General features: G+C 56.5%; 1 protein-coding gene across 2 annotated transcripts in view; it reads right to left on the reverse strand.

The window, feature by feature from the left end:
- Positions 1 to 438: 438 nt before the first annotated feature.
- The window catches only part of PLXND1 (plexin D1), a 52,131-nt gene continuing 29,954 nt past the window's right edge, over positions 439 to 22,615 (reverse strand). For both annotated transcript variants that reach the window (XM_060109267.1, XM_060109266.1), the window contains exons 10-36: positions 21,640 to 21,729; positions 21,334 to 21,427; positions 20,236 to 20,390; positions 19,258 to 19,409; positions 18,292 to 18,391; positions 18,061 to 18,200; positions 17,148 to 17,315; positions 16,977 to 17,067; positions 16,541 to 16,804; positions 16,306 to 16,455; positions 15,328 to 15,442; positions 10,477 to 10,584; positions 10,285 to 10,397; positions 9,319 to 9,423; positions 8,693 to 8,823; positions 8,085 to 8,283; positions 7,272 to 7,418; positions 6,973 to 7,129; positions 6,422 to 6,525; positions 6,276 to 6,339; positions 5,562 to 5,596; positions 5,208 to 5,312; positions 4,510 to 4,673; positions 3,266 to 3,413; positions 2,047 to 2,187; positions 1,817 to 1,891; positions 439 to 1,561 (exon numbers count right to left, since the gene is read on the reverse strand). In XM_060109267.1, the coding sequence (XP_059965250.1) occupies positions 1,445 to 1,561; positions 1,817 to 1,891; positions 2,047 to 2,187; positions 3,266 to 3,413; positions 4,510 to 4,673; positions 5,208 to 5,312; positions 5,562 to 5,596; positions 6,276 to 6,339; positions 6,422 to 6,525; positions 6,973 to 7,129; positions 7,272 to 7,418; positions 8,085 to 8,283; positions 8,693 to 8,823; positions 9,319 to 9,423; positions 10,285 to 10,397; positions 10,477 to 10,584; positions 15,328 to 15,442; positions 16,306 to 16,455; positions 16,541 to 16,804; positions 16,977 to 17,067; positions 17,148 to 17,315; positions 18,061 to 18,200; positions 18,292 to 18,391; positions 19,258 to 19,409; positions 20,236 to 20,390; positions 21,334 to 21,427; positions 21,640 to 21,729 (3,432 nt within the window). In that variant the 3' untranslated portion in view covers positions 439 to 1,444. The remainder of the gene's footprint in view (positions 1,562 to 1,816; positions 1,892 to 2,046; positions 2,188 to 3,265; positions 3,414 to 4,509; positions 4,674 to 5,207; positions 5,313 to 5,561; positions 5,597 to 6,275; positions 6,340 to 6,421; positions 6,526 to 6,972; positions 7,130 to 7,271; positions 7,419 to 8,084; positions 8,284 to 8,692; positions 8,824 to 9,318; positions 9,424 to 10,284; positions 10,398 to 10,476; positions 10,585 to 15,327; positions 15,443 to 16,305; positions 16,456 to 16,540; positions 16,805 to 16,976; positions 17,068 to 17,147; positions 17,316 to 18,060; positions 18,201 to 18,291; positions 18,392 to 19,257; positions 19,410 to 20,235; positions 20,391 to 21,333; positions 21,428 to 21,639; positions 21,730 to 22,615) is intronic.

The raw sequence follows: 22,615 nt of genomic DNA on the forward strand, positions 1-22,615 counted from the left end.
AGCTCCCCACACACTTTGGGAGCCGCTGTGGAAACTCCAGCCTGGAGGAAGCATGGAACAGAGGAATGAGGGGGCCATGCAAGTTGGTTTTTGGCTTCCCTGTGCCGTGACCTGGGAAATTCCTCGACTGTGCTGAGTCAGTTTCTACATCTGTAAAATGGGGATGATATTCTATTCCTCACAGCTTATTACATAGGTAAGTAGGTTAGGAGCAGGGCCTGCCCAGGGGTAGATGGCACACAGCAGCTGTGACATATTCCTGGCGGTCAGTGGACGCCCGCGTTTCTCCACTGAACCTTCTTGGAAGCGGAGTTGGTACCTGCACACCCCTCACGAGGGGAGCTGGGCAGGGTCCTAAGCCAGGCCCCGCTCCTTCCTTTCTGCTCCAAGTACAGCCATCTCAGGATAAAGGCTGGAGCCCACGGCAGGTTTTCCCATCAGGCTTTTATTATAAAGAAGGTTCCAGAGCATCCCAGCCTCCCCCTCCAGCCCAGCCCCAAGGTCTGCGACCTGTCCCAGCACTGCCTGGGTCAGCCCCAGCCAGCCGCTTCTGACAGAACAGAAAGGACGGTGTTCTCAGGGTGCGGGGGGTCTCTGCCAGGTCTGCCTGTCCCCTGGAACAGTCATTTCCAGTGTTGCGCTGGGAGCCCCTCAGGACCCCTCCCCGGGTCCTCTGCACTAGTGGCAGCTATTCACAGTTGGCGCGTGGTAAGTTTTTTTAATATATAAAAGCTTTTTTTTTAAAAAAAAAAAAAAACAAAAAGTGGTGCTCTCTTTAGAAACACTTCCAGCAAGATCAAGTAGCCCAGCTACAGCCTCGGTGCAACTCAGCCCCCTCCCCTCCCTCGAGACCAGGATCGTCCAGCACCTGTCCCCTTGGCCCGTGCCCGCCCGGCTCCCAGGGCAGCACAGAGCCTCCCGCGGGCAGTGGATGCTGCCCACTCGGCCAGTGGCCGCTCGAGCACAGAAATCTGACACTGCTGGATGGCGTGTGGCCAGGGTCCTCTGCAGGTGAGTAGAGACGGGGACAACAATTTGGTGGTTGAAGCGGAAACCAGCTGAGGGCTGGTTCAAGGGGCCTCCCCTCCACCGGGTAGGATGAGGTAGTGTTTCCGGCTGCGACCTCAGGGCCGGGCGGCCTCTTCGCCCATCGGTGGGTTCGTTAGCACTGGGCCGTGCAGGGCACAGCGAGCAGGGCGCCGTCCAGGCTGTGCTGGGTGGACGGTGGGAACCTTACCGGAGAACGGCTGCAGCATTTGAGCCCCCAGCCCAGAGCCGGGTCTGGGGGCAGGTGGGAGGGGACGGTGCCCAAGGGGCCAGGGCTGGGGGCTCCTCTGGCTGGCTCAGAGAGGCCCCTTGTGCTGCGTCGTTTCCCAGCCGGAGTCCGAGGCACTGGGGACAAAGCGAAGTCGAGGGAGGGCACCCGTCCTGCCAGCCCCCAGGCTCAGGCCTCGCTGTAGCACTCGTAGATGTTATCCTCCATCAGGGCCACCACCTGCTCAAACTTGTGCTGCAGCTGCGTCCTCCGGGCTGTGGGGTTTGCCTCCAGGGCGCTCATGATCTGAGGGGGAAGTGGAGGGAGCTGGGCCCAAGCCCGGGCCCAGGACCCCCGGGCCCCACCGCACATCCGGGGGGAGAACACACCGCCTGGATTTCCACTGCTGGTGGCCACCCCCAAAGCAGAAACGTCCTGGGGATACGAATGCCTGAGAGGGACCCTCACCCTGGGTTTGTTTCCCTGAGCAGGTGGCGGTGAGCAGGGCTGACAGGGGGGCATCGTAGCTCCAAGGGGGGCCTCGCACTGGGGGCTACTCACCTGTGGGCGATACCTCTTGGCGTATTTATAAATCTCTGCCATGGCCACGTTGGTGTTGAACTCATTCTGGTATTTCTATGAGCAAAGACAAGGCGGGAGTCAGAAGAAGGTTGACTCCATGGTCAAAACCAGGCCCAGCCCAGCCAAGACCCGCTGCTTAAACACAGCCCCTCGCTGCCGGTCAAGTCCTGCCCCGCCCCGCCCCACCCGGCGAGGTCCCCTTGGCGCACCCGTGACTCCTCCGCCAGGTGCGCGTTCATTTCCTGCTCGCTGAGCGGAGTCATGTCATGGATCTGTTTGTAGTAGCGCTGCACGATTTTCCGGTACTCGGGAATCTCCTTGGCGTACAGGAGCTTGTTGGTTGGTGAGTCCTGGGCAGAGAGGAGTGAGGGATTAAGACACAGACTCGTTTTCTCCTGGATGAGCCCTCGTCTCTCCCGCCACACAAACGAGCTTATGACTGAACGTCCCCGCCCTGCGGGCTTTGGACCAGGGCCCCCCACCCCTATCCTCTCTGCCCTTGTACTTGGAACCCCTGCCCTATTTTCTACGGAACTGTCAGGGTGATGACCTCAAGGGGGACCGACTTTTAGGGGGAGAAGTGCATGGGCTTGTGCCAGCGCTCTGACACGCAGGCTGTTTTGTTTGTATCCTTGCTTAGGGATGTGGGTCTTGGTGGCTAAGATTTCTGGAAGCCTGATTGCTGTCTCAGTGGAATATTTCCCACCACATGTTTCCTACGCCTGAAAGCAAAACGTGCCAAGTATGCTCCCAGTTCTCTGTCATGGGCGTCTTGCCTTCAGAGAGTGTGTGAGAGGTGACGGCATTTTCTGCCTCTTGTAGCCTCTCTCTGAAAGTCATGGGCTAAACGCAGGGCCAGGCACCCGCCCTCCTGCAGGGACAGGTCTAACTCTACCGTTTCATTAACGCTCACAGCCTCCCTGCCCGGCCCAGGCCCTTCCCTCTGCCTGGAATGCCTCTCTCTCTCCTCTGCGCCCGCTAAAGCCAGCTGGGTCCTCTCCCTGCAGACAGATGCCTCAGGGGTCTCCCTCCTGCATGTATTCAAAGGTCTTGGGTCACTTGTGCCCCCCTCTGCCCACCCCTTCACTCAGTGCCCACTGGATGGCTCCTGACCATCAGGGCTGCCGCCCGGAGCCTGCTGGTCTCCGATGGCGTGCCAGGCCACGCAGGCTTTCCACGTTCACTCTGGCTTCTCCCGGCCTGGCTCCACGGCCTCAGCCTTGGGAACTGGTGCAGGGCACAGCTGGGGCAGCTGCAGCCAGTCTGCAGCCACGTAGTTGGACTGTGGGTGGCGGCTTCTGGGAGTCCCCCCAGCTTCTGAGAACCCCGTTCATTCCCACATCCCCCAGATCTGAGCTCTTTTGGTTCCCCTCCCAGAAAGATCTCCCTCCCCATCAGCACCAGGTGGCCTGCCCAGGAGCAGCTGACCTTGCCCAGCTGCAGGTCCGAGATGGAACAGGCGTCGATGAAGGCCTGTGCGATGACTGAGAGGCAGGCATCGATGTGGTCCGTCTTCTCGATGTCAAAGACAAACTGTGGGTTTTTCAGGATGTTCACCCAGAACCGGAGAGGAAGGCTGTGGGACAGAGAGTGACAGGGGCAGCGGTGTGAGCCCCCCCGAGGGTGGGCAGCGGAGGCAGTGGTTGCCGAGGGGGCTTGGGACAGGCTGGCTTTGCCCCTCAAGGCCAGCGGAGACTAGTCACAGGACGGAACCTCTGGAAACCTCCGTTTGCTCCTCCACAAATGCAGTTGATGGCCATCCCCGGCCGGCTGGGGCAGCAGAGGGGCTGGGAGCCGGGTTTCCTGCGTGGAGAGGGCCACGGGCTGCGGCAGGAGCTGCAAGGCCTGACTTCATCCTCACTGCCCGCCCCACCCCCTGCAGAGTGGCCCGCTCTCACGCAGCAGCCTGGAGCCAGGGAGCCAGTCCTGGTTCTCATTAGAACCCCCGCCCTGCCCCCGCCTCGCAGCCCATGGCTCCTCCTCCAGCCCCTGCAGGGCTGTGGGAAGTCCATCATTAGCTGGATCACCAGGCAGACTGAGGGAGGGGAGAGGCCTGGATCCTTAGCTTCAGGAGGCCAGAGGGTTGCTAACACCCTCCTCCCCAGTGACTGGGCAGCCTGGGACATATGGACCCCCCCACCCCCACCCCACCCAGAGCTCTGAGCAGCCCCTGCAACTATACAGAAACTAATAGGTCTGCGGCATTTTTTTCTGAGGGTTAGGCTGAGGTTTTCAGCAACTTCTTGTTGGGGTTTGTGACCATGAAAAGCTAAACAGTGCCTCAAAGGAGGGATGTGATCGGGGGCAGGAACATCTCCACGAGCCTCAGTGTGCTCATCTGTAAAATGGAGCTGACGGTGCCCACCGCAGAGGGGTGGAGGAGAGTGATGGTAAGGGCAAAACTTAGACAATGCTCACTTCTAGTTAATTCTTACAATTAAAGTGGGTTACTTTTACTGCCCTGGTTTTATAGCTAGGAGAAACTAAAGCACAGAGAGGTTAAGTCACTTACCCAAGGTCACACAGCTTGGAGTGGCATAAGGGATTGAACCCAGGCCGGTGGGCTGAGAGACCAGGCTCTGAACCCCCACACCACTGCTGCCCCCAATGATACAGTGAAGCCACACAGCCCTCCCCACTGGCCTGCCACCCACACCACACTGGCCCACCACCTGTTGGTCTTCCAGATGTGTAGGGTGTCAGGGTCTGAGATCCCCCTCTTCTCTGCTTGCTCTTCCAGGAAGTCAAAGAAGTACTTGACAGCCAATGGGGGCTTGTCTTCACGGATACTCAGAATGGCCTTGAACAGGTCATCCAGAAACTTCTGCAGCGTGCCCTGCATGGAAGCAGGTGGCCGCCGTCAGCCCAGGACCACACGGAGAGGGGTAAGCAGGCACCTCTGGCGGTTCAGGGGAGCCCGTGGTGCTGGGACTGAGTAGTGCTGGGTGAATGGGGAAGCTACATGCCATCAGGCTGGTCATCTAACCTCTCTGGGCCTTGGTCTTCCTGTCTGTGAAACGGGTTAGTGCAACCTACCCCACAAGGGTGTTGGAAGGACTGAGACATAGAGCAGGGAATTGCTGGGCTGGAGTGTTAGCTCTCAGGCGCCCACTCTGCTGCCCCAGCCGTGTGGCCTTGGGGGCATCACTGGGCCTCTGCTGCCCTCCGTGTCACACAGGCTGATAGAGAAGTTGTCATCGGGCACCCTTCATGCTGGGAGCAAACCCCTCCTCAGCTGGGACCCAACGCCCTCAGCCTCTCGCCCCAGAGCCTGGCTGGCCCCGCAGGGGACGCACTGTCCCCCTTACTCCAAGTGTGTGCTCACAGCTGACCCACTGGAGTGAGGACACAGAGATGAGGGTGGGCCCACCTTGGTGGACAGCAGGCGGGTCAGGTAGATCTCTGGTAGCACCTTCTTGCGGTGGCTCTGCCGGTGGGACTTCTTGGGCTCTGCCAGCTCATCCGTGGGCAGCACCTGGGGGGCAGTGGGCAGTGCTGGCGCCAGGCACCATCCCCAGCCACCCGTGGGCGGTCCCACCCTGCCCCCGTGAGCACTGGGCTCTCTTTGTGGTGCATGTGAGCTACCCTGTGTCCCGTTTCCGCTCCCCACCCCAGCCGTTCCCAGGACCTGCAAGCACTGCCCCCAGAGGCCCAGGGTGGCAGGAAGCCAAGTGGACACCCAGTGAAGGGCGGGCACCCCCAGGGCCGGAGGCAGGGCACTCACCAAATGGAAATACTTCTCTGTGTCCAAGTCTTTCACTGCGAGAGGGAAAACACACACAGTAAACGAGAGGGGAGTGGGGAGAGAGAGAAACAGAAATGGAGACGAAAAGATGGAGAAAGAAACGAGCTCGATGGACAGAGCCAGACAGACGTGTGGAGAGAACAAGGCAGAGAGAGAGAAATGCAAAGTGAGAGAGCGGAGAGAGAGATGCAGAGAAGGAGGTAGAGAGAGAAAGACAGAGGCGCTGACGGAGACGGAAACATCCACAAGGTGACAGCAGGAGCAGGGAGACGGGCACAGGTGGAGACGGGCACGGCCCCGGAGTAGGGCAGGGAGGCTGCCCTCACCCCCCAGCCCAGACCTCACTGGGAGAGACCCGAGAGCCTGCTCCTTGCCTCAGGAGGGGACCCCAAGACCCAGAGGAGCCTAGGACCCCAGGCCTGGGGCATCTGAAGGTATGGCTGGGAGGTTTGAGGCGGGGACACAGGCCAAAGCCCACATGGCCTGGCGGCTGCCCAGACCTCTTGGAATCACATCCCACCCTCCTGGGGCCTCTCTCTGCTGCCTGCAGGAAACCGGCGCTGAGAGGCCTGGCCACAGGCCCTGCCAAGCAGCCCTGCGGCAGGGGGCCCCCGGCCCCGCCCCCAGCAGGGAGCCTCAGCTTCCCCACTGGGGCCGCTCAGAAGGGGCCCTCCCCACGTCCACCAGCACTACCTCGGCCCAGGGTGTTGTCCTTCTTGTCTGTGAGGCTCATGGCCAGGGAGGCACCTTCAGGGATCTGAGGGGGAGAGAGGCCGAGGTCAAAGGATGGAGGTCAGGGAGGGTGGGAGTGGAGGGAGGTGGGTGGAGCCAGGGCCCACCTTGTAGTGGGCCAGCGTGTTGAGCTTCTTGCGGCCATCCTCGACCACCGAGGTGTCGTCCAGGTCCCGCAGGATGTAGCTCTGCGTGCTCGAGGCGAACCACTCTGCGGGCCGGGGGCAGGGCATCAGGGCTGGGAGCAGGAGCCGCGGGGAGGCAGGCACCCAGCGGGCCACACGGGGAGAGAACGGGGGGCACCTACACCTGTCTCTGAGCCTCTACTTCCCCATCTGGGAGACGGGGAGGGGAGAGGGTGCCGGGCGCAGAGCAGGAGCTCTGCAAAAGCTTCATCCTCGGGGCTGTCACTGGGATCTCAGAGCTGCTGGGGAGGCCTCTCCCGCCCACCTTGGCAGCAGCCCACATCAACCTCCCACCGCAGGCCCTGTCTCCCCTCCCCGCCCCAAACAGAGCTCCTGGCAGCCGATCTGTCTGCACGTCCTGAGAGCCACAGTTAGCGCACATTTGATGAGCGGCGGGAGTGTGTGCGCCCAAGGCAGGAGCCTGCGCTGCTGAAGCAGCCCCACGCCTGCCGCCCCTGTCCTGCCCTGCCCACCTAGGTCGACGTCCTCGGCACGCGGCCACTGGGAGTAGGGCACGTTCTTGCAGAAGGCTTCCAGGATCTTCTCCTTCACCTGCGTCAGCGTGTCTGTGTCCATGGCCCGCACGCTCAGCGAGTCCATACCACAGCCCTGGAAGGACACGTTCAGATTCTGCAGGAGAGAGGGGGAGGGTCAGCAGGCGCCCACCGGGCCCTGGAGGGGAGACAGCCTGCGGGGAGTTGGGGGGCGGTCGGCAGTGGAGCCGGACTCTCCGGGGGTGCGGGACCCCTCCCTGCCCGCCTGCCAGGCTCACCCGGGGCTTGGCCTCGATGTTCTCCCGCAGCAGCCACTCCTCGTTGAGCGTGTAACGGGCCTTGCCTGTGATGGCGTCGATGGAGCCCTTGTTGACCTGCTGCTTGATGGCGCACAGGAGCAGGAAGAACGGCTCCCCCACCGTCTCCTGCGGAAGGTGCGCGCCTGTCAGAGGCTGAGGCCAGACTGCCGGGCCCAGCCCCTGGCCTCCAGCCCACACTCCAGAGTCCAGCCCCAACCTGGAACGCCTTCGCTACCTCCTTCTACCAATACCTCGGTGGCTGCCTGCTTAATACCCTCCTTTTGATCCTGGTGCCGCTGCCTGACTCCCACCCCCCACCCAGAGGTGCCTCTGTGGACTCCAAGCTCGAACATCACCTAATGTGGGTGGCCCCATTCATTTCATCCTGCCAGCAACCCTTCCAGGTACGGGGTGTCATTCTCTTTGCCGAGGCTCAGAGAGGGCAAGCAACCTGCTCAGGGTCACCCAGCAGGGAAGTGGCAGAGCTGGACTCAAAGGCACATCAGGGGGCGTGTGAGGACTGAGAAAACAATCTTCTGAAACAATGCCACTGACAGAGCCTCTGTTCCGTCCTGGGCTTGCTCTGAGCCCTTGCAGGAAGTCAGGCCTTCTATGAGCCTCAGTTTCCCCATCTGCATAATGGATCCTATGGGGCTGTCCCTGTGCCTTCTGAGCCCCCCATTCCACATCTGCACGAAGAACATGATAATCCCTTCGGCAGAGTTGGCATGAGAATAAAATGAAATCAGGTCTAGGCGGCGGTACAGCTGCCCCGCTCCCAGGCACCCTCACCCTCAGGCAGCTGTACATGCAGATGGACATCCAGTTGGTGAGCATCTTCTCGACCACGGACTCTGTGCGCCTCAGCATGAGCTTGGGGTTCTTGGCGGCCGAGGCGTCGATGAGGTCCACCAGCAGCTCCTTCATGATGCCCGTATAGTACTCGAGCTTGCCGTGGAGCGCAATGGTCATCAGGGAGGCCAGGCTGCACCTGTGGGCGGGCGTGGGCTGAGGGCGTCAGCACCACCCACACCGCAAGGCCCTGGGCTCCGAGGACTACGCAGTGGGGGTTCTGCTGCTACCTTGTCGCTGGATGCAGACGGGTGAGTGTGACTAAAATCTCGCTGGAGAAAGGGCTACCTTCCCTACCATGCACAGCAACCGCCATGCCCACGAGCCCTGTCCTGGCAAGCAGACCAGGAACGGGAAGAATGGGGAGGGGGGGTCTCAGGACCTCCAAAGCCCCAGCACCCAGGGTCTGATGCTGGGGAGATGCCAGCTGCCCCAGGGACATGGTGATTTGGAAACTGGCCCAGCCTTGGATCCAGCCAGGCAGACCCAGGACCAGCTGGGTGGCCTCCAACAGGCCCCTGCCCACCCCCGGAGCCTCGCAGCCTGACCTGTCCCGCACTGCGAAGTCCTTCTGTTGCTCCAGTGCGTGGACGAAGACGATGAGGAAGTGCTTGTTGTTGAGCAGCGAGGAGAACAGGCTGATGCCCTCTTCCATGTTGGGCCGGCAGCTCTCGGGGATCTGCAGAAGCATTCAGTGAGGGGGTGTCCACAGAGGTCCAGTGTCTCTGCCTGGCCTAGGAGTCAGCACTCAGGATGCCCTGAGTGGCTCCTTGAATGCTTCCTGGGAGGGGGGCTCATTACCTTTAGTGGTAGATGCCTCCTACCTCCCTGTGAATGGGAACAGTGGCTCAGTTGAATTGAAAAGTGAGGCTCAGGCAAGGGTGCCTGAAGGCAACCCAGTATCCCTGTGTGAGGGGGGAGTGGGATGTCCAGGGGGACCCAATCCTCTCCCCTCTCTACCTGGCCTGGGGGTCAGCACGTAGAATGCCCTGAATGGCCACTTGAATACCTCCTGTGATGGAGGGCTCACTACCATCTAATGGCAGGTTCCTCCCAACTTCCCATGATTAGGATCCATGGGTCAGATGAGCTGGAAAGTGGGGCCCAGAGAGAGATGGGGTTGCCCTGAGGCAGCCCAATGTGTGTGTGTGTGTACCGGTGGAGGGCTACTCACCTTCCACTCTCCCAGCAGTGGGTGGGTCTCCTGCACCAGGGAGCTGCCCGGGGAGTTGAGGGTCTGGGAGGGCAGGACGTAACGCTCTTCATAGAGGGAGGAGCACTGTGGAGGCAGACCCCCAGCACCTCAGCAGGGCCGCAGACCCCCAGCATCTCGGCAGGGCTGCACCTTCCCCTGATGCATGCAGGGGCCGCTCGACAAATGCCAAAGCCCACTTTACAAAGGAAGGAGAGGCAGTGGGCCACACCCAGGTGCCACAGGACTCCAGAGGAGGGGAGGGGAGTCCCCGGGGGCTTCCTGAAGGAAGAGGAGCAGACACAGCATGAAGCAAGGTGTGGCAAAGCTAGAGTGCACAAGGCTTCAGAGGAAGCAAACGCAGCTCAGTGCAGAATGAGGGAAACGGAGGCAGAAATGCCTGCGGGGACCACAATATGGGCTCTCTCAGGGCCAGAGGAGGGTGCTGGCCAGTGGCATAAACACTCCTGACAGGCCGGGGAAGGTCGGTACAAGGCAGCGGCCCCTGGAACAGCACAAGGAGGCATGGAAGGGATGGGACGGAGTCCAGTGGACAGAAGGAGGAGATGTGGAGACCCAGAGAGGCCTCCCTGGGAAGGGGCCCAGAGAGGAGAGGGGCTGGCAGGGAACTGGTGCCTCTACTCACCCCGAGAGGGGAGGCATGTCCAGCACCCCAAGAGAAAAGTGGGCCTGGCAGCCAGCTTCTGTATGGACAGTTAAAACATCAGTGGGCAGAGAAGGAAAGTGGGGGAAACTGGGCCCTCTCCCTCGGCAGGCCAGGGCAGGGGCCCAGGCTGCCACAGGCAGGCATACAGGTTTCGGACTGCTCAAGGGGCCCAGGCTGCACTTGTCAAGTTCTCCCCTCGGCACAGAAGTGCCCTCTAGGTTCTCAGGGCCCAGGGAGGGGTCGAGGAGCTCCTGCAGTAGCCTGCAGGGGCCCGAACTGACCTTAGGGAAGAAGGTGCGGGTCACAAAGTGCTTGTACTCCAGGAAGGGGATGCCCTGGCTGCGGTTCAGCTCCTTGGTCAGATCCGTCATGTCCGTCTGCAGCTCAGCAAAGCCTGGTAAACAGGCAGTGGCTGTGAGTGGATCAGATGGTGAAGCCGAGGCCCAAGGTCCCACATGGTCGCCACCCGCTACCTTTACGGATTTCCTCTCGGATCTGGGATTCCATCTCCTCCATCTGCAGCAGCGTCTTCTGCCAGTAGCGCTCAGCGCGGCGACTCTTGGTGCAGAAGACAAACAGGGCTGTGGGCAGCAGAGAGGCAGGTCAGGCCAATGAAAGCCCTTCGGAGAGCATTTGTCGGTACCTGCCCTGCGCAGGGCCTGGGCCTGAAGGGAGAGGTCCTGCCTGCGCCCCTCAGCTCCAGCTCCTTGGGGCAGGCGCCTCAGCTCACGGTCCTCTCCTCCCCAGTGGGTTGAAAACTACAGAGCCAAGGGCTTGGGAAACGGCCAGGAAAGTAAGGCTCCACGTCCCATTCTTATAATAAGAAATGTGTGTTTGTTTAAAATAGTGATAAGCACCTACCCTTCTGAAACTATTCCAAAAAACTTCAGAGGAAAGAACGCCCTCAAACTCATTCTATGAGGCCACCACCACCCTGATACCAAAACCAGAGAAAGATACTACAAAAAAAGAAAAATACAGGCCAGTATCACTGATGAACATAGACGCAAAAATCCTCAGCAAAATACTACAAACCGAATCCAACAACACATTAAAAGGATCATAGACCATGCTCAAGTGGGATTTATCCCAATGATGCAAGGATTTTTCAATATCTGCAAAAAAAATCAGTGTGATACACCATATTGACAAATTGAGGAATAAAAACCATATGATCATCTCAATAGATGCAGAAAAAGCTTCTGACAAAATTCAACACCCATTTATGATAAAAACTCTCCAGAAAGTGGGCATAGAGGGAACCCACCTCAACATAATAAAGGCCATATATGACAAACCCACAGCAAACATCATTCTCAATGGAGAAAAACTGAAAGCACTTCCTCTAAGATCAGGAACAAGACAAGGATGTCCACTCTCGCCACTATTATTCAACATAGTGTTGGAAGTCCTAGCTGCAGCAATCAGAGAAATAAAAGGAATCCAAATTGGAAAAGAAGAAGTAAAACTGTCACTGTTTGCAAAGGGCATGATACTATACATAGAAAATCCTAAAGATGCTACCAGAAAACTACTAGAGCTAATCAATGAATATGGTAAAGTAGCAGGATACAAAATTAATGCACAGAAATCTCTTGCATTCCTATACAATAACAATGAAAGATCAGAAAGAGAAATCAAGGAAACAAGCCCACTCACCATTGCATAGAAAAGAATAAAACACCTAGGAATTAACCTACCTAAGGAAGCGAAAGACCTATACCCTGAAAACTATCAGACGCTGATGAAAGTAATTGAAGATAACACAAACAGATGGAAAATATACCATGTTCTGGGACTGGAAGAATCAATATTGTGAAAATAACTATACTACCCAAGGCAATCTACAGATTTAATGCAATCCCTATTAAATTACCAATGGCATTTTTCACAGAACTAGAACAAAAAATTTTACTATTTGTATGGAAACAGAAAAGACCCCTGAATAGCCGAAACAAAGATGGAGCTGGAGGAATCAGGCTCCCTGACTTCAGACTACACTACAAAGCTAATCAAAGTAATCAAAACAGTATGGTGCTGCCACAAAAACAGAAATATAGATAAATGGAACAGGATAAACAGCCCAGAGATAAACCCACGCACCTATGAACAATCTATGACAAAGGAGGCAAGACTATACAGTGGAGAAAAGATGGTCTCTTCAATAAGTGGTGCTGGGAAAACTGGAGAGCTACATGTAAAAGAATGAAACTAGAACATTCTGTAACACCATACACAAAAATTAACTCAAAATGGATTACAGATCTAAATGTAAGGCTGGAAACTATAAAACTCTTAAAGGAAAACATAGGCAGAACACTCTCTGACATAAATCACAGCATTATCTTTTGTGATCCACCTCCTAGAGTAATGAAAATAAAAAACAAACGGGACCTAATTAAACTTAAAAGCTTTTGCACAGCAAAAATAAAAACAAAAACCCAAAAGACCATAAACAAAACAGAAACACAACCCACAGAATGGGAGAAAATATTTGCAAATGAAGTGACCGACCAGGGATTAATCTATAAAATATACAAACAGCTCATGTAGCTCAATATCACAAAACAACCCAATCCAAAAATGGGTGGAAAATCTAAACAGACATTTCTTTAGAGAAGACAAACAGATGGCCAAAAAGCACATGAAAAGATGCTCAACATTGCTAATTATTAGATAAGTGCAAGTCAGAACTACAATGAGGTATCACCTCACACTGATCAGAATGGCCATCATCAAAAAGTCTACAAACAAACAATAAATGCTGGAGAGGGTGTGGAGAAAAGGGAACCCTCTTGCACTGTTGGTGGGAATGTAAATTGATACAGCCACTATGGAAAACAGTACGGAAGTTCCTTAAAAAACTAAAAACAGAATTACCATATGACCCAGCAATCCCACTCCCAGGCATATATCCAGAGAAAACCATGATTCAAAAAGATACATGCACCCCAATGTTCACTGCAGCATTATTTACAATAGCCAAGACATGGGAGCAACCAAAATGTCTATCAACAGAGGAGTGGATAAAGAAAATGTGGTACATATATGCCATGGAATATTACTCAGCCATAAAAGATAATGAAATAATGCCATTTGCAACAACATGGATGGACCTAAAGATGATCATACTAAGTGAAGGACATCAGAGAAAGATAAATATCATGATATCACTTACATGTGGAATCTAAAAAAAAAGATACAAATGAACTTATTTACAAAACAAACAGACTCACAGGCTTTGAAAACAAACTTACAGGTACCAAAGGGGGAAGGTGGGAGGAGGGATAAATTAGGAGTTTGGGATTAACAAACACACACTACTATATAAAACAGATAACCAACAAGGACCTATTGTATAGCACACGGTACTGCACTCAACACTCTAATAACCTATATGGGAAAAGAATCTGAAGAAGAATGGATATATGTTTATGTATAACTAAATCACTTTGCTGTACACTTGAAACTAACACAACAATGTAAATCAACTATAATATAAAATAAAAATTAATTTAAAAAATTACTTGTTGAGTGAAAAAAAATAAAATAGTGGTAAACAGTGGATTTCTCTAGATGAGAGAATTATGGGTGATTTCTGTTCTCTTTCTGCTATTTAGCATTTTCAGTTCTTTCTACAACAACAAGGTATTACTTGTGAATTAAGAAACTTTTAAAAGATTACAAAGCAGTATTATATTATAAACCCTTTCTGGGATGTAACATATCTCTATATATCTCATATAATGAGATGCATAAAATATACATGGGGCTTCCCTGGTGGCGCGGTGCTTAAGAATCCGCCTGCCAATGCAGGCGACATGGGTTCGTGCTCTGGTCGGGAAAGATCCCACATGCCACAGGGCTACTAAGCCCGTGCACCATAACTACTGAGCCTGAGCTCTAGAGCCCACAAGCCACAACTACTGACCCTGCATGCCACAACTACTGAAGCCCACGCGCCTAGAGCCCGTGCTCCGAAACAAGAGAAGCCACCGCACTGAGAAGCCCGCGCACCGCAACCAAGAGTAGCCCCCGCTCGCTGCAACTAGAGAAAGCCCATGCACAGCAACGAAGACCCAACGCAGCCAAAAAATATATATATATAATATTTTTATATATTATATATTCTATCCCAGTTTTCCCTAAATTTTCTACATTGAATATATTACTTTTTTAAAAACAGTTTTATCGAGATATACTGCACATGTCATATAGTCTATCCATGTAAAGCACACAATTGAATGGCTTTTAGTATATTCACAGGGTTGTGTAACCATCACCATTATCTAATTTTAGCACACTTTCCCTGCCCCTTGAAGACCCATAACCACAAGTAGTCAGTCCCCATCCACTCTCCCCCTGCCCCTGGCAACCACTAATTTGCTTTCTGTCTTTATCGATTTACTTATTCTGGACATTTCATATAAACGGAATCAAACTATGTGATCTTTTATGTCTGGCACCTTTCACTTATCATGACATCCTCAAGGGGCATCCATGCTGTACCATGGGTCAGAACTTCTAAATAATTACAAAGCAGTACTTACAACCCCTTTCTGAGATGTAATATATCTATATCTATATCTATATCTATATATAATACAATGAGATGTATAAAATATATATATTCCTTTTTATGGCTTAATACTATCCCATGGTATGGATAAACCATATTTTCTTTATCCATTCATCAGCTGATGGACATCTGGGCTGTTGCCACTTTTGGTGATGAATAATGCTGCTATGAACATTCATGCACAGGTGCTTGTGTGGACATATGTTTTCATTTCTCTCAGGCAGATACCCAGGACGGGGACTGCTGGGTCACATGGTAACTTTATTTAACATGTCGAGGAACTGCTGGAGAGTTTGCCACGGCAATGGCACCATTTAAATTCCCACCAGCAGTGTACGAGGGCTTCAATTTCCATGCTACCTTGAATACATTACTTTCGTAACCATTATTTTAATAGTGGTATAGCCTACCTAAGAGGAAGGTTAATCTTCCCTGAACAGCCCTCTTATAAGTACCTTCAGCAGGCCCTGCTGACTGGAGAACAAGGATCCGAATCCCTCTGCATGGCACTCAGGGCCCATCGCCTGGGCCCAGCGTACTTCTCAACAGCTACTGTCCTCCACCCTTTGTGCTGAGGCTGGGGCACACTCCTCACCACCCCGAACGCCTGTTCCTACCTTCACGCCTTTGTTCAGCCTGCCCTGGCCCACTATGCCTTCTCTCCTACCCACTGATCTCCAGAGGGGCTGAGGCAAGGTGGGGTAGGTCTGCCCCCGCAAAACGACATGAGGGTGGGGCTCCTTACCAACCACGGAGAGCAGCAGCAGGACGCTACAGATGACAATGGACACGATGATGGCGGTCTCACTGCCCCCCAGCTGCAGCGTGGCGATGGTCTGGTTGAAGTTCCCTACCTGGATCTGCACAGAGGTGGGGGGAGGGGGCTGTATCTTCCCTGGACTTACGCCCTGGCTCTTCTCCTCGCTAGCTGTGCGGTCTTGAGCAAGGCACCTAATCTCTCTGAGCCTCAGATGCCACGACTATAAGACAGAGAGAGCCCCACCCATCTCCTGGGGATGCTATGAGGGCTAAATGAGATGATGCCTGTCAAGCCCTGAGTCCCGAGCCTGGCACAGAGGGGAGACTCAATAAATACAGGCAACTGTGATAATTATTACAGCCTGCGAGGAGCAGCGGAGGAGCCAGTGGCCGGGCAGTTCACAGAGCCTGGCCATGTCCTGAAGTATCTATAGGGCTGCCCAAGGACCAGGGGAGCACGTGAGTTCTTAGGACTCAAAGGGAAGAACTGGGACTGGGGTACCGGAGAAAGGGAGCTTTTGCAGTCAGAGCCATCCTGGGTGGCGTGTGCCACCTGGGAGGGAGTGAGCGCCCCATCTCAGGAGGCATGCAAGCAGGTACAGTGCAGAAGAGACCCCACGTTCTAGGCCCTCTCTCCACTCCTGCTTCCCTCCCTCCACGACGCGGCATAGCGACTGGCAGCCCAGACTCTGGGTAGAGCAACAAGTGGAACGGAGACAACTTGTCGTGGCCTCTGAGAGTCAGCTGGGGCTGATCACCGACCTTGGACAGGTCGCTAAGTTTTTGGGTCTCAGTTTCCTCATCTGCCGAGTGGGGAGGTAAAGCTCCTCTTTGCCCCGGTTGTCTAAGCTTCTGAGCATGACAACGCTCAGCTGAGGCGTGCCGGGCGGGGGCAGATGCTCAGGCCCTTGGGGCGAGACTGGGGGCCAAGCCCACCTCTGCCTCTAGTGCCCCATCCACTCACTGTGATGGGCAGCTGCCCCTCGGCTGTGCCCAGGGACTCGTTGACCGAGCAGTGGATGACTCTCTCGGAGACGATCTGGATGTCACAGGCCACCTGGCCAATCTTGACCCGGTACTCGTGGCTCTCGAGGCCCAGGCCGTCCTGCTCCTTCTGCGGGAGCAGAAGGGGTGCCCGTGAGGCCTGTGGCTAAGCCCGGCCTGCTCACGCCCCCCACCGGGCACCCACTGGCACTCACGTGGATGACCAGGGTGAGGGGCTCCCCGGGGTGGTGCTTGATCCACTTCTCCCTCTTGGCCGTGGAGAACTGTGGGTCAGGGAGGTAGTCCAGGCGGAACCTGCTGCCCCGCTGGGCCTCCTCGGGGCCCAGGAGCTCCTCGTCCACGGCTGCCTCGTCTGCGTAGGCCCGGCCGTTGAGGAAGAAGTCCACGGGGGCTGAGGCGTTGCTCAGGGCCCCGGGCGATGGGCAGGTGATGAGGGTGGAGTTAAGAACCTTGCAGAGCTGGTTGGGGGGGGCCGGGGCCAAGGTGGGGGACGGGAGGGAGAGTCAGATGTGAGAAAAAAGGGGGAGAGAGAGAGGCAAAGAGGAGAGGCAGAGATGAGGAGACGTGGTGGAGGGACGCCTGGTCAGCCGGGGCCACAACCAGCCCTGCCCGCCGGGGCCCCGCCCTCACCGTGGGCTCCCGGCCGATGTGGTGCACGGCCATGGACACCTTCTGCACCATGTGGAAACGCTCGCCGGCCACCGTGATGGTCCTGCCGCCACTGCGGGGGGACAGCAAGCCCCGTGAGCCCAGGTGCAGCCCCAGAGAGTGCCCTGGCCTGGGGTCACGTCCAGGTCTCACCTGACGTGGCTGCGGCGGGGACTGATGGCCGTGATGACCGGGTTCCGCTTGTACCAGAAGGTGAGGTTGTCGCGCACGCAGCCCCGGCGCTCGAAGCGCACGCACACGGGCACGGGGGCCGGCAGGGCGCCCCCAGGCACCGTGCAGGTGATGCTGGTGTCCGTGCGCCTGTGGAGGACGCGGGCCTCGTCAGCAGGAACCCGCCTCCGTCACTCCCCAGCGAGCAACACCCCGTCACCTGGGGCACCCTGCTCACCTGGCCCCCACCTCATACAGAAATCTTGTTTCCATATTCCCACTGCCGCACCTTTGCTTGGGCTGTCTGCCCCGCCTTGGACGCCCTGCCTTCTCTTCTCTGACCTGCCCCATCCCACCTCCTCCAAGAAGCCTTCCCAGAAGCCCTCTCCTGGCTCCCGCCCCGGTGAGGGCCCTGCGCCCACAGTCCTGAAAGCTCTGACTTCTCCTAATCCTGCCCCCCCTGGATGTTCCTAGCTCCTGTAAGTGTCTGCTGTACCCTGAGGGCTGAGACTGTTGGGCTCATCTTGGTATCCACAGCAATGCCTATCAATGGCCCCTGGTACACGTTAAGTGCATAATAAAGACAAGTATTTCACCAAGAGGTTCTGGACCACAACCCTGCCACTGGCCACAACCCCTGGGCCAGCAGCAGCTCTCAGAGTGTGTACAATCATCACCATTTTCACTGCAGGTTAAGGTCACTTATGAAGTATCTACTGTATGCTGGGCACAGCACTTCCCACAAGTCACTGGTACTGTTCTTACCGGCTGAGAAAATTGAGGCTCAGAAAGAGGAAGGGGCTTGGCCAAGGGGACACAGCCAGTGAAGTCCCTGGTGATGCCTGGTGCAAGGACATCACCCCCAGCCCTCCAGCCCCCCAGCCTAGGGGCTTACACCAGCTCCATGCAGGGCTCCGTGTCATTCACCAGGACCTGGAGCTCGGAGCCCACATGGAGGTCGCTGCCATGGATGGTGATCCTGGTGCCCCCTGCCTTGGGGCCCATGGCAGGCTCCAGGGAGTGAACCAGGGGCAGCTGTGGGGAGGAAGGCAGGCGGTCAGGCCTCAGGCCAGCCCGGGGTGAGCCTGGCAGGGTGGGCAGGGGGGTAGGCTGCAGCCTCCCTTACCACGTAGGAGAAGCGCTCCCGTGACCTGCCCTCCTTGGAGGCGTTCACCGTCACCACATCTGAGAACGCCCGCGGGGCTGGCCCCGTGGCACACACGATCCTGGGGGAGGCAACTCTGGTCAAGGAGCAGCCGGCGGATCCTGGGGGCCCAGGCAGGTGCCATCTGGTTTCTCCCTCAAACAATGGCCCCTGCTCCACCCCCAGGGTGTGTGAGTGCCCCACCCTTGCACTCAGCCACCCACCCTCCCACTCACACCTGGCGCTGGCATTTGGCCAGGACACCCAACGGCATTACCCATATCAAAATACTGAGACAATTCCCCATCAGCTGGAAAACAGCCACTGAGTCCCCCAGGTGTCACCCTGGTGCCAAGCTCTTCCCCGGCACCACCCCCGACCTGAGTTTACGACAGTTCTGCAGCTGTAAGACAAGGGGATTGGATAAGATGGTCTTTGGGGATATTTGAAAGTTCTCCAACCATGAGAACCTTTGCTGGGCTGGTAGACTGATGGCCTTATCTGCAAGCCTGACTTACAGCCTTCGGAAAGGAAACCCAGCTCATTCCCTGCCCTCCGGGCCAGGCTCCGCAGCTGCAGGCCCAGACCTCTGCGCCACACCAGCGGCTCCCACACTCTTAACAGCAATTTTTTTCATCGGAGCAAGGCTTCTGTGGAGGTGGGGCTGGTCTAGGGGAACACGGGTGGGCTTCCCAGGGCAGCAGGCGCCTGAGTGGTGTCCCGAGCAGGAAAGGGCAGGACGCGTGGTGGGAATGGCCTGAGCAAAGTCCGGGAGACCCAGGAGTGAGTGACTTCTGGGGAGCAGAAGGGTGCCGAGGAGAGTGGGATGGCAGAGCGGGGAGTGGGGAGAAGAAAAGGGAGAGTGGAGGGCGGAGATGCAGCTGGCACTTCCGGGGGGTGGGGCCTGCAGGTCACTCAGAATGGCCCCAGGGACTGCCCGCTACTTACTCCTCTGACACCGTGTATCTGTCGGCTAGCGGCTCACAGGCCACGCCGCCAATCCACACTCCACGGACCACGTCGCTGAGCCGCCGGCCCAGGTTCCTGCCGCGGATGGTCAGCAGGGTCCCGCCGTCCAAGGGGCCACTCAGGGGCTCAATCTGCCAGGCGACCGGAGAAAGGGGTGAATGGGGTTCAGAGGCTTGGATGCTGGCAGGCTCCCGGGGGGGCAGGGCCAGGGAGACCCATCCCTTAGGGGGGGCACTGAGAGGGCTGGCACCGCCAGCCACTTGGCAGGTCACTGGGGCTGCCAGACAGGATGTGCATTTGTGATACTGAGCCGGCTTGGGTCTGGGGACACCAGTGCATAGGGACAGAGTCACTGCTATTTGAGGGGTGTCTCCTGGGGACACCAAGGTCCAGTCCCAGTGGCCATGTCTGACCACATGACCCTACATCCCAACCAGAGCTGACTGGGCCTGGGATGGGCACCTGACCCAGGCTAAGCCAAACAGACTCCTTCCCTGAGATTTTTTTCTTAATTAAAACTAAGGCTTCGGAGTTACTGGCAGCCCCCATTTTCACCTTATCAGCAAGGTTTCCCTGACCTCGCTATAAAATTTAGAGACCATCAGCCCCAGCATCTCTTCCACCCCAGACTCCCAATGCCCCTGCCCTGCCCTGCCGTAGCACTTACCACCTTCTCTATGTATATTATTTCCTTTCTCATTATCGTCCCCTAACCCCAACTAAAACATTAGCTCTGTGAAGGCAGGTACTTGTTGCGTTCCCTGCTGTGTCTCTAGCCCTGGGCAGGGCCTGGCACCCAGCAGGTGCTCAGGGGGTAATACAGTGTGCATGGGCCTGGGTGTGTGCAAGCACGTGTGCTGCGGGTCCCTGAGCCCACGTGGGGCGCTGTACGTGTGCACATTGAGGCATGTGGGTGCAACGGGCTTCCGAGGGGGGAGGTGGGGGCGGGGTGCTTACCGCTCGGATCTCAGGGGCGGGGCAGGTGTCAGGCAGGGGCTGCAGGGTCCCTCGCAGGCGGCAGCCGTCACTCCACACACACAGGTGGCCCAGGTCCTCCCGGCCCAGGCACTGGGAACAGTCGGGGCTGCCCATGGCGCAGTTATAGACCTCCACTGCGGGAGACACGGAGGCACCACAGGTCAGCAGGGTCCTGGTTCTTAGCATCAGGACCCCATGAAGTTCTCAGTCTTCTCCAAACCCCCCGGGGGCTGTGCTAAGCACAGTGCAGCCACAGCCCCATTAACACTCATCCTCGCTGTGAATCTCTCCAGTGGGAGCTGTTTATTAGCTCCATTTGACAGATAAGAGATGAGGCTCAGAGAGGTAGAGTGACTTGCCCAAGGTCACACAGCCTGTGAGTAGCAGAGCTGAATTCGTACCCAGGCCCGAGTGGGTCTCCTGAGCCCCCACGGAGCTCCAGGATGCTAAGGAACCACTGAGCAATGTGGGTTCTGTGAGCCTCAGAGCAGACCCTCGGACTGGCACAAGGAGAAGTGCAGGGCCAGTTCTCCAGGGCCTCAGGGTATGCAGGCTGGTTCTGGGGCTTCTGTCTGGGACCTTCATAGCATGCATGTGGGGGGTGCCCACGTCCACTGAGATGTCTGAGACTCCCCATGAACACACAGGCCCTTGGAGAGTTGATTCAGTACATATAATAAGAGCAAGGACACCAACCACCATATGGGGGCACAGACTGTGTCCCAGACACCCTTGCAAGGCTCTGTGTGCATCATCTCAGCAAATCCTCACCACACCCTCTGCGAAAGGGCCTCTGCCCTTGCTTCGTATGAGGACAATGAGGCTCAGAAAGGGAAGGGTAAGTAAGTACCTGGGGCTGCACAGCCACTGGCCTGGAGATGCCCCGAGGGCGTGGTGCCTGCCCAGAGTAGCTGCTCAATAATCAAGCGCTGAGTAACTGACCAGGCACAGAAAGGCAGGGCTGGGATCTGAGAGAGCGTGTGTGTTAGGGAACACTTGAGCACAGGAATGAGTCCCCCAAGGCTGCATCCCACCCACCGCGGCTGAGTCCCCTGAGGCCGTGTGAGGCGCTCCCACCTGTCATGTGGTCAGGGCTGTCCAGGAATCGGGCTGGCCGCCCCTTTAGTTGGAGGCTGAGTGGAAACACCTGGCTCTTCTGGGTTGTGTGCAGCTGCAAAAGGACAGGAAAAACCATGAGAGGTGTGAATGGTGTCTGGGTCTTTGTTGGGGGAGGGGTGTCAGGGAGACAGATGAGGGCAGGGCTACTGGGGGCAGGGGGTCCAAAAAGAGGAGGTAGAAAGGAGGGAGTGTAGGATCTGGACTTGCGCAGGCCTCCCCTTCCCCTCTGCCCCCGACCGCCGCCATTAAAGCGACACCACTCACCACCACTTGGTTGCAGCATACAGCTGATTCATTCACCCACACAGCCTCAAAGATCTCTTCTTGACCAAAGCTACATTCAAGCGCTGCACCCTGTGGGAGAGGGGGGTTGGGGAGAGTCAGGTCAGCACCCACTGCCCTGTACCTCCATCAGGACATCAGACACTGCTGTCCTGAAGAGTGGGCGTGGTCCTACTATCAGGCCTTTGCCTGGGCTGCACCTCCTCCAGGATGTCCTTCCAGGCCTCCATGTCCAATGTTTGATGGAGGCAGGGGGTACATAAACACCTGGAACCTTGGCCTTGAGTTCTCTCCATGCCACTAAGTCTCACCAACATCTCCCAATGGCCTAAACCCGGGGCCTTTCACTCCGCGGGTAAAGCCCTGACTCTTCAGCATGACCGACATACAAGGTTCATCCCAGTGAGACTCCACCTGTCCTTTAACGTCAAGACCCCCCGCCTCTGCCCCACAAGGCCTGGGACCAGCCACAGGACACATGTCGACATAGCACACAGGCTGTCCTGCCCTCAGCCTTTGCCCAAGCCCATTCTTCTACCCAGCAAAACTCAACACAGCCTTCAAAATCCAGCTCAAATGTCCCATGTTCCAAAGCCTTCCCAGACTCCCCCCTCAAATCACAGGGGCACCCCTCACTTGATCATCCATCCATTCAGCAATGAACATCTGGGTGTGCGCCAGGGGCTCCATTAAGCTCCTAAAGCCTGTCCCCGACCCTGTATGCCAAGGACCACCCTTATCCCCTGTGCAGGGCCTGTCTACACCTGTCCCCCCACCCACTGGGGAGGGTTCAGGCTGGGTCTCAGCCCCTCTGACACCTCCAAGGGCAGCAGATGGCAGCTGAAACAGCTCAGGTTCTACCTTACACAGGCCCACCCAGGTTCGAATCCCACCTCTGCTACCTCCTAGATGTGTGACCCTGTGCAAGGGGCTCCTCCTCTCTGGGCCTCGGGTTTCT

This window comes from Mesoplodon densirostris, chromosome 10 (assembly GCF_025265405.1).
Source record: "Mesoplodon densirostris isolate mMesDen1 chromosome 10, mMesDen1 primary haplotype, whole genome shotgun sequence".
Lineage (NCBI taxonomy): Eukaryota > Metazoa > Chordata > Mammalia > Artiodactyla > Ziphiidae > Mesoplodon > Mesoplodon densirostris.